The sequence below is a fragment of the Octopus bimaculoides genome, chromosome 8, assembly GCF_046866305.1.
Source record: "Octopus bimaculoides isolate indiv1 chromosome 8, ASM4686630v1, whole genome shotgun sequence".
In the NCBI taxonomy this organism is placed as follows: Eukaryota; Metazoa; Mollusca; class Cephalopoda; order Octopoda; family Octopodidae; genus Octopus; species Octopus bimaculoides.
Genome location: NC_142935.1, coordinates 15,081,007 through 15,103,254, shown reverse-complemented (window position 1 = coordinate 15,103,254; position 22,248 = coordinate 15,081,007). Strand labels below are relative to the sequence as shown.

General features: G+C 37.2%; 2 protein-coding genes across 9 annotated transcripts in view; one reads left to right on the top strand and one right to left on the bottom strand.

The window, feature by feature from the left end:
* The window catches only part of LOC106879187 (serine palmitoyltransferase 1), a 53,637-nt gene extending 51,865 nt beyond the window's left edge, over positions 1–1,772 (bottom strand). The window contains exon 1 of the mRNA XM_052969948.2: positions 1,402–1,772. Coding sequence (XP_052825908.1) covers positions 1,402–1,464 — 63 coding nt within the window. The 5' untranslated portion in view covers positions 1,465–1,772. The remainder of the gene's footprint in view (positions 1–1,401) is intronic.
* The window catches only part of LOC106879197 (threonylcarbamoyladenosine tRNA methylthiotransferase), a 29,962-nt gene extending 7,885 nt beyond the window's left edge, over positions 1–22,077 (top strand). For 2 of the 8 annotated variants that reach the window (XM_052969947.1, XM_052969946.2), the window contains exons 2-15: positions 4,308–4,490; positions 5,956–6,057; positions 9,824–9,987; positions 10,104–10,170; positions 11,611–11,731; positions 12,891–12,994; positions 13,941–14,107; positions 15,945–16,090; positions 16,267–16,327; positions 17,610–17,729; positions 19,237–19,299; positions 20,491–20,574; positions 21,242–21,415; positions 21,909–22,077. In XM_052969947.1, coding sequence (XP_052825907.1) covers positions 4,319–4,490; positions 5,956–6,057; positions 9,824–9,987; positions 10,104–10,170; positions 11,611–11,731; positions 12,891–12,994; positions 13,941–14,107; positions 15,945–16,090; positions 16,267–16,327; positions 17,610–17,729; positions 19,237–19,299; positions 20,491–20,574; positions 21,242–21,415; positions 21,909–22,028 — 1,665 coding nt within the window. In that variant the 5' untranslated portion in view covers positions 4,308–4,318 and the 3' untranslated portion in view covers positions 22,029–22,077. Of the gene's footprint in view, positions 1–451; positions 1,389–1,793; positions 1,933–2,028; positions 2,168–4,003; positions 4,491–5,955; positions 6,058–9,823; positions 9,988–10,103; positions 10,171–11,610; positions 11,732–12,890; positions 12,995–13,940; positions 14,108–15,944; positions 16,091–16,266; positions 16,328–17,609; positions 17,730–19,236; positions 19,300–20,490; positions 20,575–21,241; positions 21,416–21,908 lie in introns of those variants that run through there. The other 6 variants (XM_014928659.3, XM_089356111.1, XM_089356110.1 and 3 more) reach the window with 6 other exon arrangements.
* Positions 22,078–22,248: the final 171 nt, after the last annotated feature.

The following is a 22,248-nucleotide window of genomic DNA, read 5'->3' as shown; positions in this document are numbered from 1 at the left end:
CACAAAGTAATCACGTATTACAAGATTCCACCTGCAGTAAAATTAAAACAGATGCACACACACGCAAGTTTATGCACGCACTCATACACACGCATATATAAACGCGCACACATACACACATGTATATTACATGCACATCCTTATATACAAGCGCGCGTGCATGAGTGCGTGTGTATGTCAATGCGTGCGTGCGTGCGTGAATGTTAGTAATCATATCTAATTAATATTTATAGCACTTAGATCTGTTTGATAGAAGCTAAAGTAGTCATAGCAACAAGTTGCTAAGATCCAATTAGCAGCAGCGAGACCTAGCGACTCCCGCTTAGAAACCCATGCAAGTCGTACATTGGAATGTAAGCTACTAGCAGGCTTCGAGATCGTCCCGTTCATTATGTTACATGTAAATTAGACTGGTTAATAATTGAGGGCATATCGTGTCACTGTACAGCACGAACGTCAAATAAAACTTCTCCACTAAAACATTTATATAACGCGATCGCCTATAAAAAGGAGTGAATGACTAAAAGTTGCTCTCTAATAGAAAGCGACTTTAAATGTTATATAGAAAACTTGTTTTGTAGAAAAACATTTTAAGTTGTAAAAAGAAAGTTAATGAGTGAAGTATAGTTAAAAATAAAAAGGAATGCAAGACAAAATGTTTTGTATATATATGAAATTTCAGTATCTATCCATGATATATAAAATAAAAATGTCACGGTATATATATGAAATTCATTATACACCTATGTAAATATATATATATATATATATATAAAGTGTTTGTGCATATACATACACACGTGTTCATATATGTATATATACGTGTGTATCTGTGCACATATATATATACACGCACACACACACATATATATATATATATATATACACACACATACATGTGTGTATATGCATGTATGTGTGTGTGTGTGTGCATTATAAAATGACGTTTTACTCTTTTTCTCAATCCTTAAAAAGTGTAACTATTGATTGAATAAGCAACGTAAAGGGAAAATAAAGTACTTGGACTAGCTAAGTTCCACATCCTGGTTTCGATTCTTAGTCCGAGCCATTTCACATCCCTTACATAATACCTTTCAAAGAGACATGAAACTCTCACATCAGTGGATTTTTAAAAAAGAAAAGGTAAATCTCAAACACCAACGCAACGTAAAACTAGTTATGAAATCAATCAGAAAAATGGCCAATTTATCCAACAAGTTATTTCTTTTATAAAAGGGTTCAGTTCTGCTAGAACACCGATAAACTCTTTGTTGTTGAAAACCATAAATGGCTTTTTTTTTAGTTATATCGAATATATACTTCTACACGTAACTAATTGTGCTGTGAGAAATAAGAACAAAATACATATAATTTCCAGGTATTTTAAGGTAAGATACTTACAAAAATGTAGTTTTGTACTTCCATAACTTCGTCAGTCACTGACATATCCTGTGCTGTTTGCATCGCGCCCCTATCTACTCTAGTAACACTTCTACAACTTGTATAGGCGACTGATTATTACACACAAGTATTCATGCGGCAATCAATACCATAGCTTGAAGCATTCAGCCACTTTTTCGTACGCCGGCCTTTTTAACTGCATATGTTTTAACTTATATGTGTTTTTTTTTACATTAAATCTAGAAGAATTTATACTTGGATATATATATCTTTTCGTTCTGCATTAAATGTTGATACAGTTTTACCTGGATGTATATGTAGGCGGTATATATGTGTGTGGTGGGGTATCATTCGCCTGAACTGCTGATTTTAGATATAAAATCTTGCTCCTCGTTTAAACTGAACCGGAAACACGAGCATAAGGCTAAATTTACACACTTCATAAAAACTTTCGATTTCGTTACATGCGGAGGAGGGCAGTTTCTGTAATCGGTTCTAGCCTCTATTTGGCCTTCGGGTAAATTGTTTGAGGTTAGTTCATTTAAAGTTCAATCTGAATTGCTACAGATTTATCAAATTGATTTGTACATTAAGGACATCCAGTAGAATACAACTAAGAAATTAGGCTAAAATTTTTGTGCGAGATCTGTGTGATTGAAATAGAGTAGTGAAATTGCAGGGCATAAAGCGTGCAGAGGACGGTATACCGACTATGCAAGTAGTGACACGGAATGGATACAGCTGGTGAATGAAGGCTTGTCTCGAGGTAGCGTTTTCTTAATTGTGATATAGAATATATACGCATATATGTGTATGTAAGGTGATTACAAGTTATGTGAGCCTTGTTTTAGTATAATAGAGGAAATATTTTGCGGGTCCCCAAAAGAGAAAGGTTAAGACTACATCAGCTTTCCTTAGAAAATATGAAGTTGACAAATTATCGAAGAAGGATCTAAAATGTATTGCAAGGGACGCAGTTTGGGTTAAATATTGTTCAGGGGGAAATGGAATGAACTGTGCGAAATTGTTTACGTAAGACACGTGTCTTATTTTGATGATGCAATCAGTATCTCTCGTCTAAAGAAGTAAAGCTAAAAGGGTTGTAAATTGAAGACCTTCTTCAACAATTGATAGTACAGCTTGACTATCAGGTTTATGTAAAAGAAATAAACTCACCCACCCCGTGATAGGTCAACACGGTATCAACATTTCCTTTTGGTAACATTCAGTGTTAACTGATTAGCGTGTATTCTTACAGTGCGACCAATGTAATTTACAACCACCTAAATGTGTCCGAAGTTGGATGCCACTAACCGGCTCCTCTTTACTTCTCCGAAGTTGGGTGCCACTTGCCAGCTCCTCTTTACTTCTCCAACAATGTCTAGCAAAGCAAACTCTTCTTTCTTTAAATGGTGTCTGATGTCTGACACTTTTCGGAAACCGGATCTTTTCTGTTTGGCTTACACTTTTTGGAATTTTAAAATTAAGTGAAAATTTTCAAATTTGGGATATTTATGTAATTTTTCACGCTGAATTTGATGTTATTCACTTGTTCCAGAAATTTTTTTTTTCTGACTTTACAGAGATTTAAAGTTTGATTATTTTTACATCAATACACCAAATCTAAAATCAATTAAAATAAAGAAATTGAGAAGTGTGAGCCAAGCAGAAACGATCCTAGAAATTTATTGTAGGTTATATTCTTTCTTGGAGGGATGTTTTCTCTTGGAAATATTCAAATATCAATGATAGGTACTGGAGCTCTCCACAATAAGTTACATGAGTTCAACACCCTAACCACTAGAATATGTGCCTTCATCTGGTGATTAGCAGAGGGGAAATAAGATTGTGTTGTTCATAATGTCATAAGGATATTACCAATATAAATGATTTGAATAGGTTACAAATGGGGGAAAAAAACATCAGCTCATATCACTTGGTCCTTAAATTGATTCTGCCATTTGATAGTTAATTGTATGTCAAAGGAACCCTATTTTCCCTTACATCATGTAACTCTTAGAATTCTTCAAAGTTTATTTTCAGCAATCTATTATACTGATTACAGTAATCTATATACTAGTAACATAAAATTCTTTTTTTTTTCCTTTTCTTCTTCAGTTCTTGTGGTTATAATCAATGTCATGAATTCTTTCAAATCTCAGTATAGGCTGGGCTTTGCCTGCCATTGCTATTATATTGAACACCAGATTATATCAGATGTTGTTTTACCTCTTTAATACACTACCAAACTTAAATGACAAATATTACTCCTAGACCAAAAAAGGGAGCCTCTGCATGGTCGGTCATCTTGTTTCAAATAGCAACCAAATTCCCTCAAATCATAATCTACCATCTTAACATCAGAAGGACACATCTGACAACAATGTTGTCCCAGGTGTAAAAGAAACAGATCGGATGGTCACAGCTGGAAGATATTTGATCATAGATCTACTTAAACTGGGTTGACCTTGGGCTAAACAACAACAAGTACCATTCCAATTTTAGGCCTTTTTCATATGTCCTATTTCTAATCTGCAGTGTCTTAAAAAAATTTTCTTAAGAATTATGATTCATTTATGCAAAAATATATATATTGTTTCAGTGTTTGATCTTATACTTCTTCAAGCTGCCGCAACCAAGATACATTTCACCATGTCAGACCAGGAATCCTGTTTCCCCCATTAGGTCTTCAAATTCATGTTGTATGTCTCTGTCAATAATATCAATGTAGTTGAGTGGTTTTAATCTTCTAGAAATCTCCAAAATGTAACATCTGATATTAGTAATGTAATACAACAGCAGCGACCAGCAAAGCCTACCTTGTGTTGAACAACAATAGCAGAGATGGGTGTGATGTGTCCCTAAATCAAATCTCAGATTAATTACTAATTACTTCTGGATTTTAGATTTTATAACAATGTCACCTGCAAAGTGGGAATCTGACATCGCTGACATTGAAGACATCGTTAATGCACAAGAACCTGTAACTAATAGGAACAATGTCGCTCGAAGAATGGTAATGCCTCGAGTTCGCAAGCGGAAAAAGGTTGTGGAAGCTGCTCCAATACAAGCTGATAGTGTGATACCAGGTATGGTAATAGTATTTTTTTCTTCCTTTTTTTCCATTTCCTATTTCCCTTATCCAGCCAGCTAGTTTTTCTCTGCCTGCTATTCCTAGGAGGGTTGTGTTGGCAGAGTCTTCAGGTACCTTCTTCATAGGGTTCTGTCAGAAGCAACTTTCAGCATGACCAACTGACACTATGAATATCATCCAACATTCCCATTCTTGATCTACCCTTGGGTCTCCTGCCAGTTGGCTCAGCATGAAGAATCCTTCTTGCAACCTTTTCTTACAACATTCAAACCACATGTCCTTAGTACCAGAACTGTAACCTGTGGCCTGATGTGGAGAGATTTCTTGATTCCAAGCTACACACCCTATAAAGTAACATTATTCAAGAGCAGTGATTCTCAACTGAGGGTCCATATAGGATTTTATTGTTAAAATTTATCTGCAATAAATTGGTTATACTTCTACCATATGCAAAATATTTTAACAATTTTTTAAATACAATTCTTAATAATATTTAACTATCATAAAATGAGGATGAAAAAATGTATGATTTCTTTAAACAGTGAATGGTTATGTGGATTCATCTGAGTAAGATAGAAATCAAAGGGGTCCATAGGTACAAAATGGTTAAGAAGCATGTTCTAGAGATTCTTCAGAAGAACCTTAATTCAGCTGCTTGTATTCACAAATCATTCTATGTGCAGGTGTTTTTTTTAATTTAATGTTTAACAAAACAAGGTAACTCTTTGGCTTGAGAAAGTAAACAGTCCACCTTGTTCCAGTGTCTTCACATTTTAAGCTGTTAAGCTACAGAATATATCGTTTATGCAAGATATAAACAAATATAATTTCTGTTGACATGATATCCATGTGGTGACAGAGACAAACAAACGCACACAGCAGACTTCCATAGAGCTTCTTTATAAAATTTCACTCGTAAAACATAGAATCAATCTGAGGCTTTAATAGAAGACACTTGCCCAAGGTGTCACACAGTAGGATCAAACCTGAAACTCTGCGATTGTGAGACAAACATTTTTTTACCACAGAGTCATTCCTGTACTCCCCTCCTATTTGAAGTAGAAACCTTTCCCACTTTATTTAATACTATCATCATCAGTTTATTCCTGGTTTCCATACTGACATACTGATAACCTAACAGTCCATTGTACTGTTAGACAGGTTATCACAGTCCAATCAGTTTTTATTCAGAAGTATTGCCCTCCTAGGTGTGCTAAAGGGACCACATCTTGGTCATGTGTTTTATTTTAGCAATAAAATTAGAGTAAGTTCAACATATTATTCCTTACACTTTTGCTAATTCATATTTGAATACCCCCAAAAATCGCGGACATTGAATTATTTTTTTAGTTTCCTTTATTGAGTTGTACCTAAATCTAAAATGTGTTGCCTTTCCATTATTTAGAAATAATGTGATTCCAAGCCGTTTGTCATCTTGTTTTTATATTTCATTTATGCAGGAACCCAGAATATTTATTTGAAGACTTGGGGCTGTTCACATAACAATTCTGATGGAGAATACATGGCTGGGCAACTTGCAAACTATGGTTATACTATAACTGGTTGGTTGGAACTTCACTTTTTGTCTCCTTTTTACATTTGGTCTTTTATTGAAAAAATTTATATTCATCATCATCATCGTTTAACGTCCGCTTTCCATGCTAGCATGGGTTGGACGATTTGACTGAGGACTGGTGAAACCGGATGGCAACACCAGGCTCCAGTCCGATTTGGCAGAGTTTCTACAGCTGGATGCCCTTCCTAACGCCAACCACTCAGAGAGTGTAGTGGGTGCTTTTACGTGTCACCCGCACGAAAACGGCCACGCTCGAAATGGTGTCTTTTATGTGCCACCCGCACAAGCCAGTCCAGGGGCACTGGCAACGATCTCGCTCGAAAATCCTACAGGAGCCAGTCAGGCGGTACTGGCAACGGCCACGCTCAAAATGGTGCATCTCATGTGCCACCCGCACAAGAACCAGTCCAGGGGCACTGGCAACGATCTTACTTGGCTTGCCGGGTCTTCTCACGCACAGCCCATTTCCAAAGGTCTCGGTCCGTAGTCATCGCCTCGGTGAGGCCCAATGTACGAAGGTCTTGCCTCACCACCTCAGCCCAGGTCTTCCTGGGCCTACCTCTTCCACGGGTTCCCTCAACTGTTAGGGTGTGGCACTTTTTCACGCAGCTATCCTCCTCCATTCTCACCACATGTCCATACCAGCGCAATCGTCTCTCTTGCACGCCACAACTGATGCTTCTAATGTTCAGCTTTTCTCTCAAGATACTTACACTCTGACGGGTATTCACATTGACATTACACATCCAACGGAGCATACTGGCTTCATTCCTTGCGAGCTTACGTATGTCCTCAGCAGTTACAGCCCATGTTTCACTGCCATGTAGCATGGTTGTTCGTACGCATGCGTCATACAGTCTGCCTTTTACTCTGAGTGAGAGTCCCTTTGTCGCCAGCAGGGGTAAGAGCTCTCTAAACTTTGCCCAGGCTATTCTTATTCTAGCAGCTACACTTTCAGCGCACCCACCCCCACTACTAACTTGGTCGCCCAGATAGCGGAAGCTATCGACTACCTCTAGTTTTTCACCCTGGAATGAGATAGAAGTTGTTTCCTGTTTGTTTGCAGTCTTTATTGCACCTGAACATCTGCCACAAACAAAAACTAACTTGCTAGTTAACCTGCCTTTGATGTTGCTGCACCTCTTATGTGTCCATAGCTTGCACCGGGTACATCTTATAGAGTTACTACCTACTCCTTTTCTACATACTGAGCAGGGCCATCTACCTGAAGGGGTTTGTGTTTTATCTACCTTCCTACTTATTAGGATTTTGGTTTTAGCTAGGTTGACTCTAAGGCCCTTCAATTCTAGACCTTGCTTCCACACCTGAAACTTCTCCTCTAGTTCTGATAGTGACTCCGCAATTAGGGCAAGGTCATCAGCATAGAGGAGCTCCCAGGGGCAACCTGTCTTGAACTCCTCTGTGATTGCCTGGAGGACTATGGTAAATAATAGGGGGCTGAGGACGGAACCTTGGTGGACCCCTACCTCTACCCGGAATTCATTGCTGTACTCATTTCCAACCCTCACCTTACTGGCAGCATCTCTGTACATGGCTCGCACAGCTCTCACTAACCATTCTTCTATCCCAAGTTTCCTCATTGACCACCAGATAAGGGATCGGGGGACCCTGTCAAAGGCTTTCTCCATGTCAACGAAAGCCAGGTACAGAGGTTTATCCTTAGCTAGGTATTTCTCCTGCAACTGTCTCACTAGAAATAAGGCATCAGTAGTGCTTTTACCTGGCACGAACCCAAACTGCATCTCATCTAAATTGATTCGCTCCCTAATTAGTTGGGCTATGACCCTCTCTGTAACTTTCATAACCTGATCTAACAGCTTGATGCCTCTGTAATTATTTGTATCTAAAGCGTCCCCTTTACCTTTGTAGCAGTTGACTATGATGCTGCTACACCAGTCATAGGGTATGACTCCTTCGTGTATCACCTGGTTCGTAATACGGGTGACTAGGCTATAGCCAACACTGCCAGATATTTTGAGCTGCCTATATTATAGCTCTCTACCATTACGTGCCCCTGGACTGGCTTGTGCGGGTGGCACATAAAAGACACCATTTCGAGTGTGGCCGTTTTCGTGCGGGTGACACGTAGAAGCACCCACTACACTCTCTGAGTGGTTGGCGTTAGGAAGGGCATCCAGCTGTAGAAACTCTGCCAAATTAGATTGGAGCCTGGTGTTGCCATCCGGTTTCACCAGTCCTCAGTCAAATCGTCCAACCCATGCTAGCATGGAAAGCGGACGTTAAACGACGATGATGATGATTACCACTGTATTTGTGTGTGAGTGTGTTGTTGTGGGGATGGATCTGGTTAGAGTGTTGGGCTCATAATCATGAGATAGTGAATTTGATTCCTGGGCTGTGTTGTGTTCTTGAGCAAGACACTTTATTTCATGTTGCTCCAGTTCACTCAGCTGTAGAAATGAGTTGCGACATCACTGATGCCAAGCTGTATTAGCCTTTCCCTTTTCTTTGGATAACATCGGTGGCATGGAGAGGTGAGGCTGGTATGCATGGCTGACTGCTGGTCTTCCATAAACAACGTTGCCCAGACTTGTGCCTCAGAGAACTTTCTAGATGTAATCCCATGGTCATTCATGACCAAAGGGGGTCTTTACCCTTTTTTACTTACATACACACACACACATATACACATACAGATTATACAATTCAGTAGAATCTAGATACATCAACATGTAATGTGGGACACCAGAAATAGTGAGGTACAATAACATACAGTTCACAGTAAGATAAAACAACCATGAAGTGATCAGGTTATCTTGTATGGATGTATGGATGTATGGATGTGTGGATGGATGCGTGCATTGTAAGCAAGCAAGTGCAGGCATGGCTGTGTGGTTGAGAAACTTTCTTCCCGACCATGTAATCTCAGGTTCAGTCCCACTGCATGGCACCTTGGGCAAGTGTCTTGTATAGTCCTGCGCCAACCAAAGCTTTGTGGGTGGATGTGGTTTGTGGAAACTCAAAGAAGCTCATCATGTATGTATTTGCGTATGCTTGTGTGTACTCTTGTCCAAACATCACAAGATGGTTGTAAGTGAATGTTTCCGTCATACAAGTGATGTTGTTTGTTTCCAACTGTCCATGAAAGCCATGTCTAGTAATGGGCAAATATTACCTTGTTTAGAAAGCATGAAAAAGTGGGTGTTTAATGATGATGATAATGATTAGGAGATATGAATGTATAAACTAGAATGTATACTTTCCATGTTCATATTTGAATTTTTAGCGTTTCAATAATTTTTCTCTGATTTTACTCATTCACAAATTTGATGGACATATATCAGTATGTAAGCTGACTCAAGAAATCTCTAGTGAGACTTTTTTTATTGATGTACCTGAAGAGACCCAGAACGGGTCGAAACATGTTTTGTCCCCAATAAAGTCTATTACACATTCCATCTCCTATTTTATTAATACTGTTACCCCAACCACTACTATGAAGTTCCTGCAATAAATCTACAGAGCCTGTGGAAGAGCCTGTTCTCTTCTGTCTGAAATTTGTGCTTATATAAATACTTCATATAATTCATATTTAAAGTCTCTACCACTAATGATGCTCTGTGTATGTGTATGCATATATGTATATGTACACACATACATACCTATATATATATATATATATATATATATATATATATATATATATAAAAATATGTTTTGTTATACTTTTTAAAGGTGTAATGTATTTATTTATCTATTCATTTTTAAAGATTCTAAGGAGAAGGCAGATTTGTGGATACTAAACAGCTGTACAGTAAAAAGTCCTGCTGAAGATCATTTCCGTAATGAAATTAATAAAGCTAAATCTTTAGGAAAACATCTTGTGGTAGCTGGATGTGTGCCACAGGGACAACCCAAATCAGAATATCTTTCTGTAAGTTACTCTCAGTCTCCACATCTCTCTCTCTCTCTCAATGTGTGTGTTTTCCCAAAGCTTCTACAATTAGACTTTCTGAAAATTAATTAATCAAATCTTTTTTCTACTTTCAGGGAATAAGTGTATTGGGTGTACAACAAATCGATCGTGTGGTTGAAGTTGTTGAAGAAACTCTAAAAGGTAAATACACTTGTTTTACTTAGATTTTTTTCCCCAGTTCCTTGTTAATAACTCAAAATGTCATTTGTATACAGATAAAAAAAAAATTACTTTAACCCTTTAGCATTCAGATTAATTGATCAAATGTAATGCTTATTTATCCACATTTTTAAAAATTAATCATATATTATCTCATAGCCTTGAGATTTGATGATGTGATTGTTTATTTTTAGAATGATATTGTAGGGTAGGTGTGAGAGGCTGAATCTAACCAGTTTCAACATAAAATTAATAGAATATACGGACCAGATATGGCCAGTTTAAATGCTAATGGGTTAATGCAAATCACTAAAGCTGTACAAGACTAGATAGATTACAATTAAACCTTGGGAGAGGCATTATGCTGGTAATAAACACACACACTGGTTCAGTCCTTTATTAATTTATATAGTTTTTTGTTAAATTATTTCATTGCACTCTTGCAATCTCTTCAGTAACTTGTCTTATTTATTAAATAAATGGAAGTGGAGAGACAAGTTACTGAAGAGATTGCAAGAGTGCAATGAAATAATTTAACAAAAAACTATATAAATTAATAAAGGACTGAACCAGTGCATGTGTTTATTACCAGCATAATGCCTCTCCCAAGGTTTAATTGTATTTCTTTCAACACACGTATCCACATCAAGAATCTTGCACACGAAATACACATACAAAACTAGATAGATTGTTTTGCCATAAGTTTTGTATGTTACTATTCTAAGTTCCTATGATGGAAATTCATGTTAGTTGGGACACATACACATGATGGACATCAATAGATGAGACAGATAGAAACCAAGCCAAAACAGATTGGAGCCTGGTGCAGTTTACCATCTCCAGTCAAACTGTCTAACCCATGCCAGCATGCAAAACGGATGTTAGATGATGGTGGATGCCCTTTCTATTACCAATTTTTATTGACTTCTAAATAATTAATTTCTTAATATGTAGACATAAATTTTGTTATACATGAGTTCACCACTGTGTATATCAATAGATCTCAAAGTTTGGATATGGATATACTAGCTGGTGTACCCGGTAGTTCCCGGGGTAAAGAGGTTCTATTGAAACGCCTTATCATTCTGATTTAAGAAAGCAATTTCCAGGGGCCGTATTATAGATTTTTTCAACAATCTAAGTATGTTATAAGGTTTCCAGACATGAGTTCTACTCACATGTCAAGTTTCATCAAAATCAATAAAACGATGTAGGAGGAGTTTGATAACAATGCCACAAACATACACCGATTTTCCACATATGTAGTAAATGGAGGTGGGAGGTGCATAATCTCACATTTTTTTTTTTTCTCTTTAAATGTTTCAGCCCAAGGTTGGGGCCAAACTTGGGTACTGCCATTAACCATTTGACCGGAATGTTCTTGGAAAAAATTTTAATTATTTCTTTTTCATTTTTGACCAGGTCATACGGTACGATTGTTTGGTCAAAAAAAGCAAGCTGGTAAAAAAACTGGAGGTGCTTCACTGGCGTTACCAAAAATTAGAAAGAATCCTTTGATAGAAATAATTGCTATCAACACTGGGTATGTACACCAATTAAAAATGACAATATTGTGTCAGTATTTAAAAACACATTAATCAAATTAATCACAGCATGGTCTACATGTACATGCTTTTAAAAATCTCATTGTTAAGATGAGTTTAATAGTATGATGATCAACTATAAGATAGGCATTACAAGTGTTGCTTACTGTGATGTGTTAAACTTAGAATAGGAGAAAAAAGACAACAGTCAAATAATAACGGGGCAATCAATGTTAAAAGAAGAAAGAAAGTTTAAAAATTCATTCAGATATCATCATCATCTTCATATAATGTTCATATTTCATGGGTTGGCTGGTATAACAGGATCTAATGGGTTCAAGAGCTGCATTGTGTTCTACTATTTACTTTGGTATGGTTTCTTATGGCTGGATGCCCTTCCTAATACCAACCACTCCATCGCATATGCTGGGTGTTTTTTTTTTTTCTTGCCACCAGTACTGTTGAGGTTCTATGCAACTCACAAGACTCTAAACTCCAAAGGAAATGGGGTCGGCTTTATGCTGTGGGACAACATTTACTTTAGATTTTATTTTACTTCAACTAATCTACACTCCAACCCCACAGTTTTTTTTTCTTTTTTGCTAATTGACATTAGACAGACACTCCACTGCTTGTCTTCTAGGGCACCACCTTGAAGAATTTTAGTCAAACAAATTGCCCCTAGTACCTATTTTTTAAAGCCTCCTACTTATCCTATCAGTCTCTTTTGTTAAACTACTAGGTTACAGTGACACAAACCCATCAACACCAGTTGTGAAGTGGTAGTGGCGGGATGACAAACGCAAACACAAAGATACACACACACAACAGTTACCATCTGTCAGATCCACTCACAAGGCTTTGGTTGGCCTGAGACTATAGTAGAAGATACTTGCTCAAGGTGTCATGCAGTGAACCGAACGTGGAATCACATGACTGGAAAGCAAGTTTCTTACCACACAGCCACACCTGCACCTATATTAGGAGCAGGCTTGGCTCAACACTTTTTATACAAATATCAGGATTTATAGAACTACTCAAGTAACTTGTGTGTGTAAAAAAAAATACACTTGCTTAAAAAAACATATTGAATGTTTAGTAAACTTCGCTAAAAGGTATTTCATATTAAGCATTTCATTTTTGTTCTTCTCTGTTTAGTTGTCTCAACCAATGCACCTACTGTAAAACCAAGCATGCTCGTGGAGAATTAGGTAGTTACCCGCCAGACGACATAGTGCAACGAGCCGTGCAATCTTTTGAAGGTAAACTAATATATATTTTCTATTTCTTCCTTACAAGAGTACACCAGAAATTACTAATGCTAATTCCTATAAACATAACAACTGGATATTGAAAGGAAAACACTGACTTTCTTAGAGAATAATTTTATATTATCTGGCTTTTTTTTTTCATCATCATTGTCTTTAACATCCACTTTTCTGTGCTTACATGGGTCAGCTTGAATTGGTTGAGGCAGATTTTATACAGCCTGATGTCCTTCCTATCTCCAGCTCAAATATTACCAAGTGATATTTTCTCATGTTTAAACTTGTTTTCGTGAAAGACTGGAAGCTAATGACACTGCCTGTATGACAGTGGCACTTGTTTACAATTATCATAAAGTAACACAAACACATGCACACATACACATTTACATATGATCATAAGCACAAACAAAAAATGCCTCACTTACACAGACACACACACTCATACACACACATGCAAACACATACACACATCATTCAGCCTCTCAGCCCAACATCCTGGTTGGCATTAGGAAGAGCATTGAGCTGTAGAAACCATGCCAAAGCAGATGTAGAACTTGGCATAGCCCTCTGGCTCATCTCTCCCTGTTGAACCTTCCAACCCATACCAGTTGGGAAGCAAACTTCTTAACAACTCAGCCATGCTTGGTTGATAAAGAGAAAACTTACTGAGCACTCCACAGACATGCATACCCTTAATGCAGTTCTCAGGGAGATTCAGCATGAAACAATGTGACAAAGCTTGCCCTTTGAAATACCGGTAGTACTTATTTTTGCCAGCTGGACTGGAACAACATGAAGTAAAGTATCTTGCTCAAGGATACAATGTACCTGCCAGGAATTGAACTGGCGACCTCACAATCGTGAGCCAAATACCTTAACCACTAAACCATGTGCCTTCATTGTTAGTATAATAATTCTATGCTAAACTTTGTTTTTACAGAGGGTGTTGTGGAGATATGGCTTACTTCTGAAGATCTTGGTGCTTATGGCCATGATATTGGTGTAACGCTTCCAGAACTTCTCTGGAAGCTTGTTGATGTAATACCTGAAGGTTGTATGTTGCGGTTAGGAATGACTAACCCACCTTACATTTTGGAACATTTAGAGGTAATTACTTTAATTAATTTAATTGTTTCACTCATTGGACTGTGGCCATGCTGGGGCACTGCCTTGAAGGGTCCTTAATCAAGCAAACCACCACTAGCACTCATTTTTTTAAAGTCTGGTACTCATTCTGTCAGCCTCTTTTGTCAAAGTGCCAAGTTACTGGGATATAAACAAACCAACACCAGGTTTTCAAGTGGGGGAGAGGGGAACAAATACACACACACACACATGTCCATTTTTCCCCTCTCTCCAGCTGTTTTCTTTCCTTATTCCTTTCTAGAAAAGTGTAAGCCCAAAACAGCAGACTCTTCCATTTTTCCTGAACATCAAACTAATACACCTTGTTTGTTGTTTCCTCACCAGTCTTTGTCTTTTGTACAATTTTGAACCATGCATATACATACATACATACATACATATATATATATATATATATATATATATATATATATGGGCATCCAGCTGTAGAAACTCTGCCAAATCAGACTGGAGCCTGGTGTTGCCATCCGGTTTCACCAGTCCTCAGTCAAATCGTCCAACCCATGCTAGCATGGAAAGCGGACGTTAAACGATGATGATGATGATGATGATGATGATATATATAGGAGAATTCACAAAAAAACAACAGACGAAGACAGGTGGTGTAAACAACAAATGGATGTATTAGTATAACGCTCGGGAATAGAGAGTCTTTAATGTTTCGAGCCTACGTTCTTCAACAGAAAGGAACACAGAAAGAAATAAGGAGAGAAAAAAATATGTGTAGTGGTCAGCGATCTATCATATATATATATCATCATCATCATCATCGTCGTCGTTTAATGTCCGCTTTCCATGCTAGCATGGGTTGAACGATTTGACTGAGGACTGGTGAAACCGGATGGCAACACCAGGCTCCAATATATATATAAAATCTTTAATGTTCATTTTCCATGCTGGCATGGTTGGATGGTTTGACCAGAGCCAGTAAGGCTGTACCAGGCTTCATTGTCTGTTCTGACATGGTTTTTTATGGCTGGGTGCCCTTCTTAATGCCAACCACTCCACAGAGTATATTGGATGCTTTTTATGTGGCACATTAGGGCAGCGGACTCGCGCTCATAGGATCACGGTTTCGATTCCCAGACTGGGCGTTGTAAGTGTTTATTGAGCGAAAACACCTAAAGCTCCACGAGGCTCCGGCAGGGGATGGTGGTGAATCCCGCTGTACTCTTCCACCACAACTTTCTCTCACTCTTACTTCCTGTTTCTGTTGTACCTGTAATTCAAAGGGTCAGCCTTTTCACACTGTGTTACGCTGAATATCCCTGAGAACTACATTAAGGGTACACGTGTCTGTGGAGTGCTCAGCCACTTGCACGTTAATTTCACGAGCAGGCTGTTCTGTTGATCAGATCAACTGGAACCCTCGACGTCGTAAGCGACGGAGTGCCAACAACACCAGTATCAATTCTGCTGTGGTATATATATATATATATATATATATATATATATATATATATACACTACAAGTTTCATCATGGTTTTTGTCTATTAAAATTCACTCACAGTGCATTAGTTAGTGCAGGGCTATAGTAGAAGACGCTTACCAAAGGTGATGCACAATGGAACTGAACTCAAAACCATGCAGTTGCAAAGCTAGCTTCTTAACCACAAGGCCATGCCTGTGTCTATGGTTTCAATAATTCTGAAATGACATTTTCATATTGACTTTTAATGCCTTTCACAATTTCCGTGTTCAAATTGTTTACTTTGCATATTACAATCTTCTCCACCACAGTTAACAGTATACATGTTAGTTATGTTAGTTATGTTATTTTTGTTTTTTTCATTGAAGGAAATGGCTAAGATTTGTAACCACCCACGAGTTTATGCCTTTTTACACGTTCCTGTGCAGTCAGCCTCTGACAGTGTTCTCATGGACATGAAACGAGAATATTGTATTGATGACTTCAGACATGTTGTAGATTTTCTAAAAGAAAAGTAAGCCTTTTTTTTTTTTTTGTATGTGTGTGGTTAGGAAACAAGCTTCTTACCACACAGTTAACTCACAAGAGTTTAAAGTTTTTTTATTGCACTTTGTAGTTTTGCCTTGAAACGTCTTGTAATCTATAAAGACAACCATTAATTTGTTCCTTGGTTGTTTTTTTTTTTTTCAGAGTTCCTGGTATTACCATTGCTACAGACATTATATGTGGCTTCCCAACAGAGACAAATGAGGTATGAGACAGTCAGTTCTTAATTATTATGGTGTGGAAGGAAGCAAAATGTATGCATTTATATGTCTATGTTCTTTCTTTGCCTCTCTATCTATCTTTCATGCACACATGGACAAGTAGCTCACATTTTATTCTCTCAAATTTTTTTACTCTAACTTTGCTGGAAGTCTTTGAATCTTAAAAGAAGTTAACCAAAGTTTTAGCTTGATATTGTGAAATAACAGGGTCTAGTATTGTTTCCTTTTGATATTTTTAGCATTTTATTTTGTTAATTCCTTGATGCAAGTATATGTTTCATTATTATCATAGATTATATATAACAGAAGTTGTTGTTGTGTGATAGCCTTTTGATAAAATTATGTAATACATTAATTATTTTTGAAAACAATGTAAAAATCTTTATGCAATATTCACAAATTTGTAATAAAGAATAATTAGAAGTCCTTATATCTCAGCAAGTAGAAGGTGCATGGCTCAGTGGTTAGAGTGTCGAGCTCACAATCATGAGGTAGTGAATTCGATACCTGGATCAGGCTGTGTTGTGTTCTTGAGCAAGACACTTTATTTCATGTTGCTCCAGTTCACCCAGCTGTAGAAATGAGTTGCGCCGTCACTGGTGCCAAGCTGTATCTTTCCCTTGTATAACATCAATGGCGTGGAGAGGGGAGGCTGGTATGCGTGGGCAACTGCTGGTCTTCCATAAGCAACCTTACCCAGACTTGTAGACTTGTGCCTTGGAGGGAAAGTTTCTAGGTGCAATCCCATGGTCATTCATGACCAAAGGGGTTCTTTACCTTTTAGAATAACTAGGGAGATCTGGATTGAAACATTTTATGCCACTGTGTTTATGTGCCAAATATATGCTCTTGTATAATGTACACGCATAATTATGAATAATAAAATCCTACAAACACAAATTTTTCTTTTGTATTACAATGTATAGAAAAGAGGAAGGTATAGTCATATCTATTATAACTGTTGTATAAAAGATATTGCTAAAATTCATGCATCCTAAACAAGACAAAACAAATTCGAAGTGATGTTTGAATTTTCCTAGATGGTTATCCTGTAAGGGACGACTCCAACTACCTCCACAGGAAATTATAAAAATTGTAATGTGTGTATATTTAAGCTCTAATTGTGCATATCTAGTTAAATATTATTACTTGTGGTTTAATAATTCTTATTTCTAATACCTTCATAGCTCCTACTCTTTTAAACCAGCACATATTTAATACTGAATATTTGATGACTGTTAATGTAAATTGATATTTTTGTTATAGGATTTCAATGAATCTTTGGCACTTGTTAAGGAATACCAGTTCCCAAGCTTGTTCATAAACCAATTTTTCCCTCGTCCCGGTACTCCTGCTGCTAAAATGACCAGAGTTGATCCTCAAGAGGTAATTTTGAAAGTTTTCAGTTTATTCTGCATCATTCTCATCATCATTTAATGTCTGTTTTCCATGTTGGCATGAGTTGAACAGTTTGACTGATGCCAATGGCCAGAAGACTGCACTATGCTCTAGTTTCTGCTTTGGCATAGTTTCTACAGCTGGATGGCCTTCCTAATGCCAACCACTTCACAGAGTGTCCTAGAAGCTTTTTACATGGTACTCTTAATGATTAGTTGTTGTAAAAAGCTTACTTCCCAATCACTTGGTTCTAGGTACATTCGTAGTGCATGACACTTTGGGCTTCTTTTACTATAGCCTTGGGCTGACAAGCCTTTTGAGTGGATTTGGTTGAAAGAAACTGAAAGAAGTTCATCATGTGTGTGTGTCTTTGTGTCTGTATTTGTTCCCCACCATCGCTTGACAACAGGTGTTGGTGTGTTTATGTCCCCATTACTTAGCAGTTTGACAAAAGACATCAATACAATAAGTACCAAGCTTAAAAAAATTAATAAGTACAGGGGTTGGTTCATTCGACTAAAATCCCTTCAAATTGGTGCCCCAGCATGACTGCAGTCTAATGGCTGAAACAAGCGAAAGAATAAAAGATATGTAAAGTTAATAATCTCACAAATCTCTGAAATACAAAATTTCAATTTGTGAAAGTTTTAATGTTAATCCCATTTCTCACAATGCTGCCTAATGGCAGTGTTTATTATTGTTAGGTAAGGTGAGCAGGATTTGCAGAACCATTACAGCATCTGATAAAATGCATTACAGTATTTTTTTTTTTCCAACTCTTTACATTCTGAGTTCAACCTTGCTTTTCTTTCATCTGGATTCGATAAGATAAAAGTACCAGTCTACAACTGGGTTGATGTTATCAGCTAAACAATGCCCCCCCCCCTCAAAAATGTTGGCCTTGTGCCTAATTCAGAAACCATTATTTTGTGAGAGCAGCAGATTGGAAAAACTATTACAGCATCTAACAAAATGCCTTGTGGTATTTTTTCTGGTTCTTTATGGTCAGTGTAGGTGCATAGCTTAGTGGTTGGGGTATTTGTCCCGCAATCATAAGATTATGAGTTCATTGTGTCCTTGAGCAAGACACTTTATTTAATGGTGCTCCAGTCCACTCAGTTGGCAAAAATGAGTTGTACCTGTATTTCAAAGGGCCAACCTTGTCACATCCTGTGTCACACTGAATCTCCCTGAGAACTACATCAAGGGTAGGCTTGTCTGTGGAGCACTCAGCCACTTGCATGGCATGTTAATTTCATGAGCAGGCTGTTCCGTTGATAGGCTCAACTGGAACCCTCATCATCATAATCGACAGAGTGCCAGTTTATGTTCACAGTTCAAATCCCATGAAGCCCAACTTTGCCCTTCGTCCTTCTGAGGTTAATAAAATAAATTATTAGTCAAGTATTGGAATCAATGGTATCAACTAACACCCCCACCCTCCAAAATTGCTGACCTTTATACTTAAAATCAAAAACAATTCTTTTATTATTAGGTAAAGAAACGAACTAAAGCAATGTCTGAGCTATTTCAATCGTATTACCCTTATAGTCACAAGGTGAGTTCATTCTTTATATTATTTATATTCAAAATGTAAAATGTCAGGTTAGAAGAAAAGAAACACTCATTAAATATTGCTGTGGTATTACCTTATTTAATACAATATTTAAATGTTGAATTAAAATTATCATTTTAGAGTAAGTTTAAGAATAACAACAGAATATTTAATGATAGGGAGATTCAATACTGAAAGTAGAGTTGAATTTATTGTGAATTTCAGTTTGACTTAGTCTTTAAGTTTTGCTTTATGGTTTATTCAACTAGATTGGTTAAATTTATAGTGATAAAGTTAATACTTTGTAATTAAGTTTGCTGGCTTGGAAAAAGTTATTTATAATTGCTAATTACTTTCTTTTGAAGAGTAAAAGAATGCAATAAAAATTAATGCAAGTGAACTAGTTCTGTAAATAAATTAGTATATTTTTAATTCCTTCAAGGGTTATAGTCATATATATATATATAAATATATATCATCATCATCATCATCGTTTAACGTCTGCTTTCCATGCTAGCATGGGTTGGACGATTTGACTGAGGACTGGTGAAACCGGATGGCAACACCAGGCTCCAATCTAATTTGGCAGAGTTTCTACAGCTGGATGCCCTTCCTAACGCCAACCACTCAGTGTAGTGGGTGCTTTTACGTGTCACCCGCACGAAAACGGCCACGCTCGAAATGGTGTCTTTTATGTGCCACCTGCACAAGAGCCAGTCCAGGGGCACTGGCAACGATCTCGCTCGAAAACCCTACAAGGCCAGTCAGGCGGTACTGGCAACGGTCACGCTCAAGATGGTACATCTTATGTGCCACCCGCACAAGAGCCAGTCCAGGGGCCCTGGCAACGATCTCACTTGGCTTGCCGGGTCTTCTCACGCACAGCACATTTCCAAAGGTCTCGGTCAGTAGTCATCGCCTCGGTGAGGCCCAATGTTCGAAGGTCTTGCCTCACCATATATATATATATATATATATATATATATATATATATAAATACACACACACACACACATATGAGAGAGACAAAATTAATGTATGACATTTTTCTATTATTAATACATACCTTATAGGCACTTTAAATTTCTTTTAAAACATTTTATTACATTTCCTTTGTGTAATGTATTGATGCAGTTAATTTTATTTTTATATATATAAGTTATAATATTCAATTGTTAAAATTGTCTTTTATAGGTTGGTGAAAAACATACTGTACTTGTGACAGAAATATCATTCGACCAGAATTTTTATGTTGGACATAATAAGTATTACGAGCAGGTTTGTATCATCATCATCATCATCATCATTGAGTGTTTTAAATCTAGGTTTTGTCCCTATTAATGGGGGTAGCCGGATCTACTTCAATGCCATAGCAACTGCCCTCACACCATCTCGCCAACTTACCCGATTTTGGGCATCCTCCTTTTTCAAACCAACCTTCTCAATCTCCTACTCCACCTGTCCCCTTCACCTTTTCCTCGGTCTACCTCGCTTTCGCACTCCATTTACCTCAAATGCAATCACCCTCAGAACATGTATCTAAAAAAATATTACAAATTCTTTGATATATATATATATATAATTTTTAAGAATGGCAAAAAAGCAACAAAAAAAAAACCTACACTTATTGACCTAAACTGGTTGATACCAATGCTGAGGTGTCCTTAATTCATGGAAAATAACAATTTATACATAGAATATCTGTATAGAATTTAGAAAAGCATCATTGATTTTTATGGTTTGTAATGCAAAAGTAATTGGCAGAGGCATTAGTGCATTAGACAGAAAGCCATTTATCATTTGTTCCATTTGGCTGAACTGCACTTACATATATAAAACACATATTTTTCAGCATTCTCTTTTCTATTTCATACCTTAGAAATTGATTTTCTTGTTAATTTATTGTTCTCTCTTTCTCTCTCTCTCTCTCTCTCTCTCTCTCTAGGTATTAGTAGCAAAAGATGGAGATTTTATGGGTAAATCTATTGATGTCGAAATAACTTCAACAGGAAAACATTTTCTGAAATGTCATGTCCTTGGTCCAGAAAACATTCATAAATTAAATGTCCCTCCTCCTAAAGCAAAAGGTGAAGTTTCCGGAGCTAAACCTGTACTAATGGTAAGAAAAACTACAACTACCTTTACAAATTGAGATTTAATTGAAGCATTTACCTTTTTTGCATCTGAATATGTATATTGTGTTGAGTACTGGAATGTCTTGGACACTAATAGAATTTTGGATATTTTATTCTTCTGTTTTTACTCTTTTACTTGTTTCAGTCATTTGACTGTGGCCATGCTGGAGCACCGCCTTTAGTCAAACAAATCGGCCGTAGGACTTATTCTTTGTAAGCCTAATATATATATACACACAACAGGCTTCTTTCAGTTTCCATTTACCAAATCCACTCACAAGGCTTTGGTCGGCCTGAGGCTATAGTAGAAGACACTTGCCCAAGGTACTACGCAGTGGGACTGGACCCAGAATCATGTGGTTAGGAAGCAAGCTTCTTACCACACAGCCTGCTCAAATTTGAAAACTTTTTTCTTCATTCAATTTTTATCCTACTTACAGTTCTTTGGGTTTTTTTTTGGTTTTTTTTATTTTGCAGCCTCTACAAACATCTAAGATGCTTCCTATCTATACAGAGAAAGTACTTTTGACTCTAGCTGTCGTCTTTCTAATCACTGCTTCCTTTATCAAAGCATGGCAGTGGTATGCTATCCAATAAAGCTAACCTTTTGATAATGTATAAAATTTTAATAAATTGGAAAATTTCACCTTGTGTTGTTTTTATTTATTTGTTTTGATTTTCAAGTAGCACACAGATTGTAATTATTCCTCACAAATAGATGCCGGTGTAGCTGTATGGCTAAGAAGCTTGCTTCTCAATCATGTGATATCTGGTTCAGTCCCATTGTGCAGCACATGGGTAAATGTCCTCTGCTATA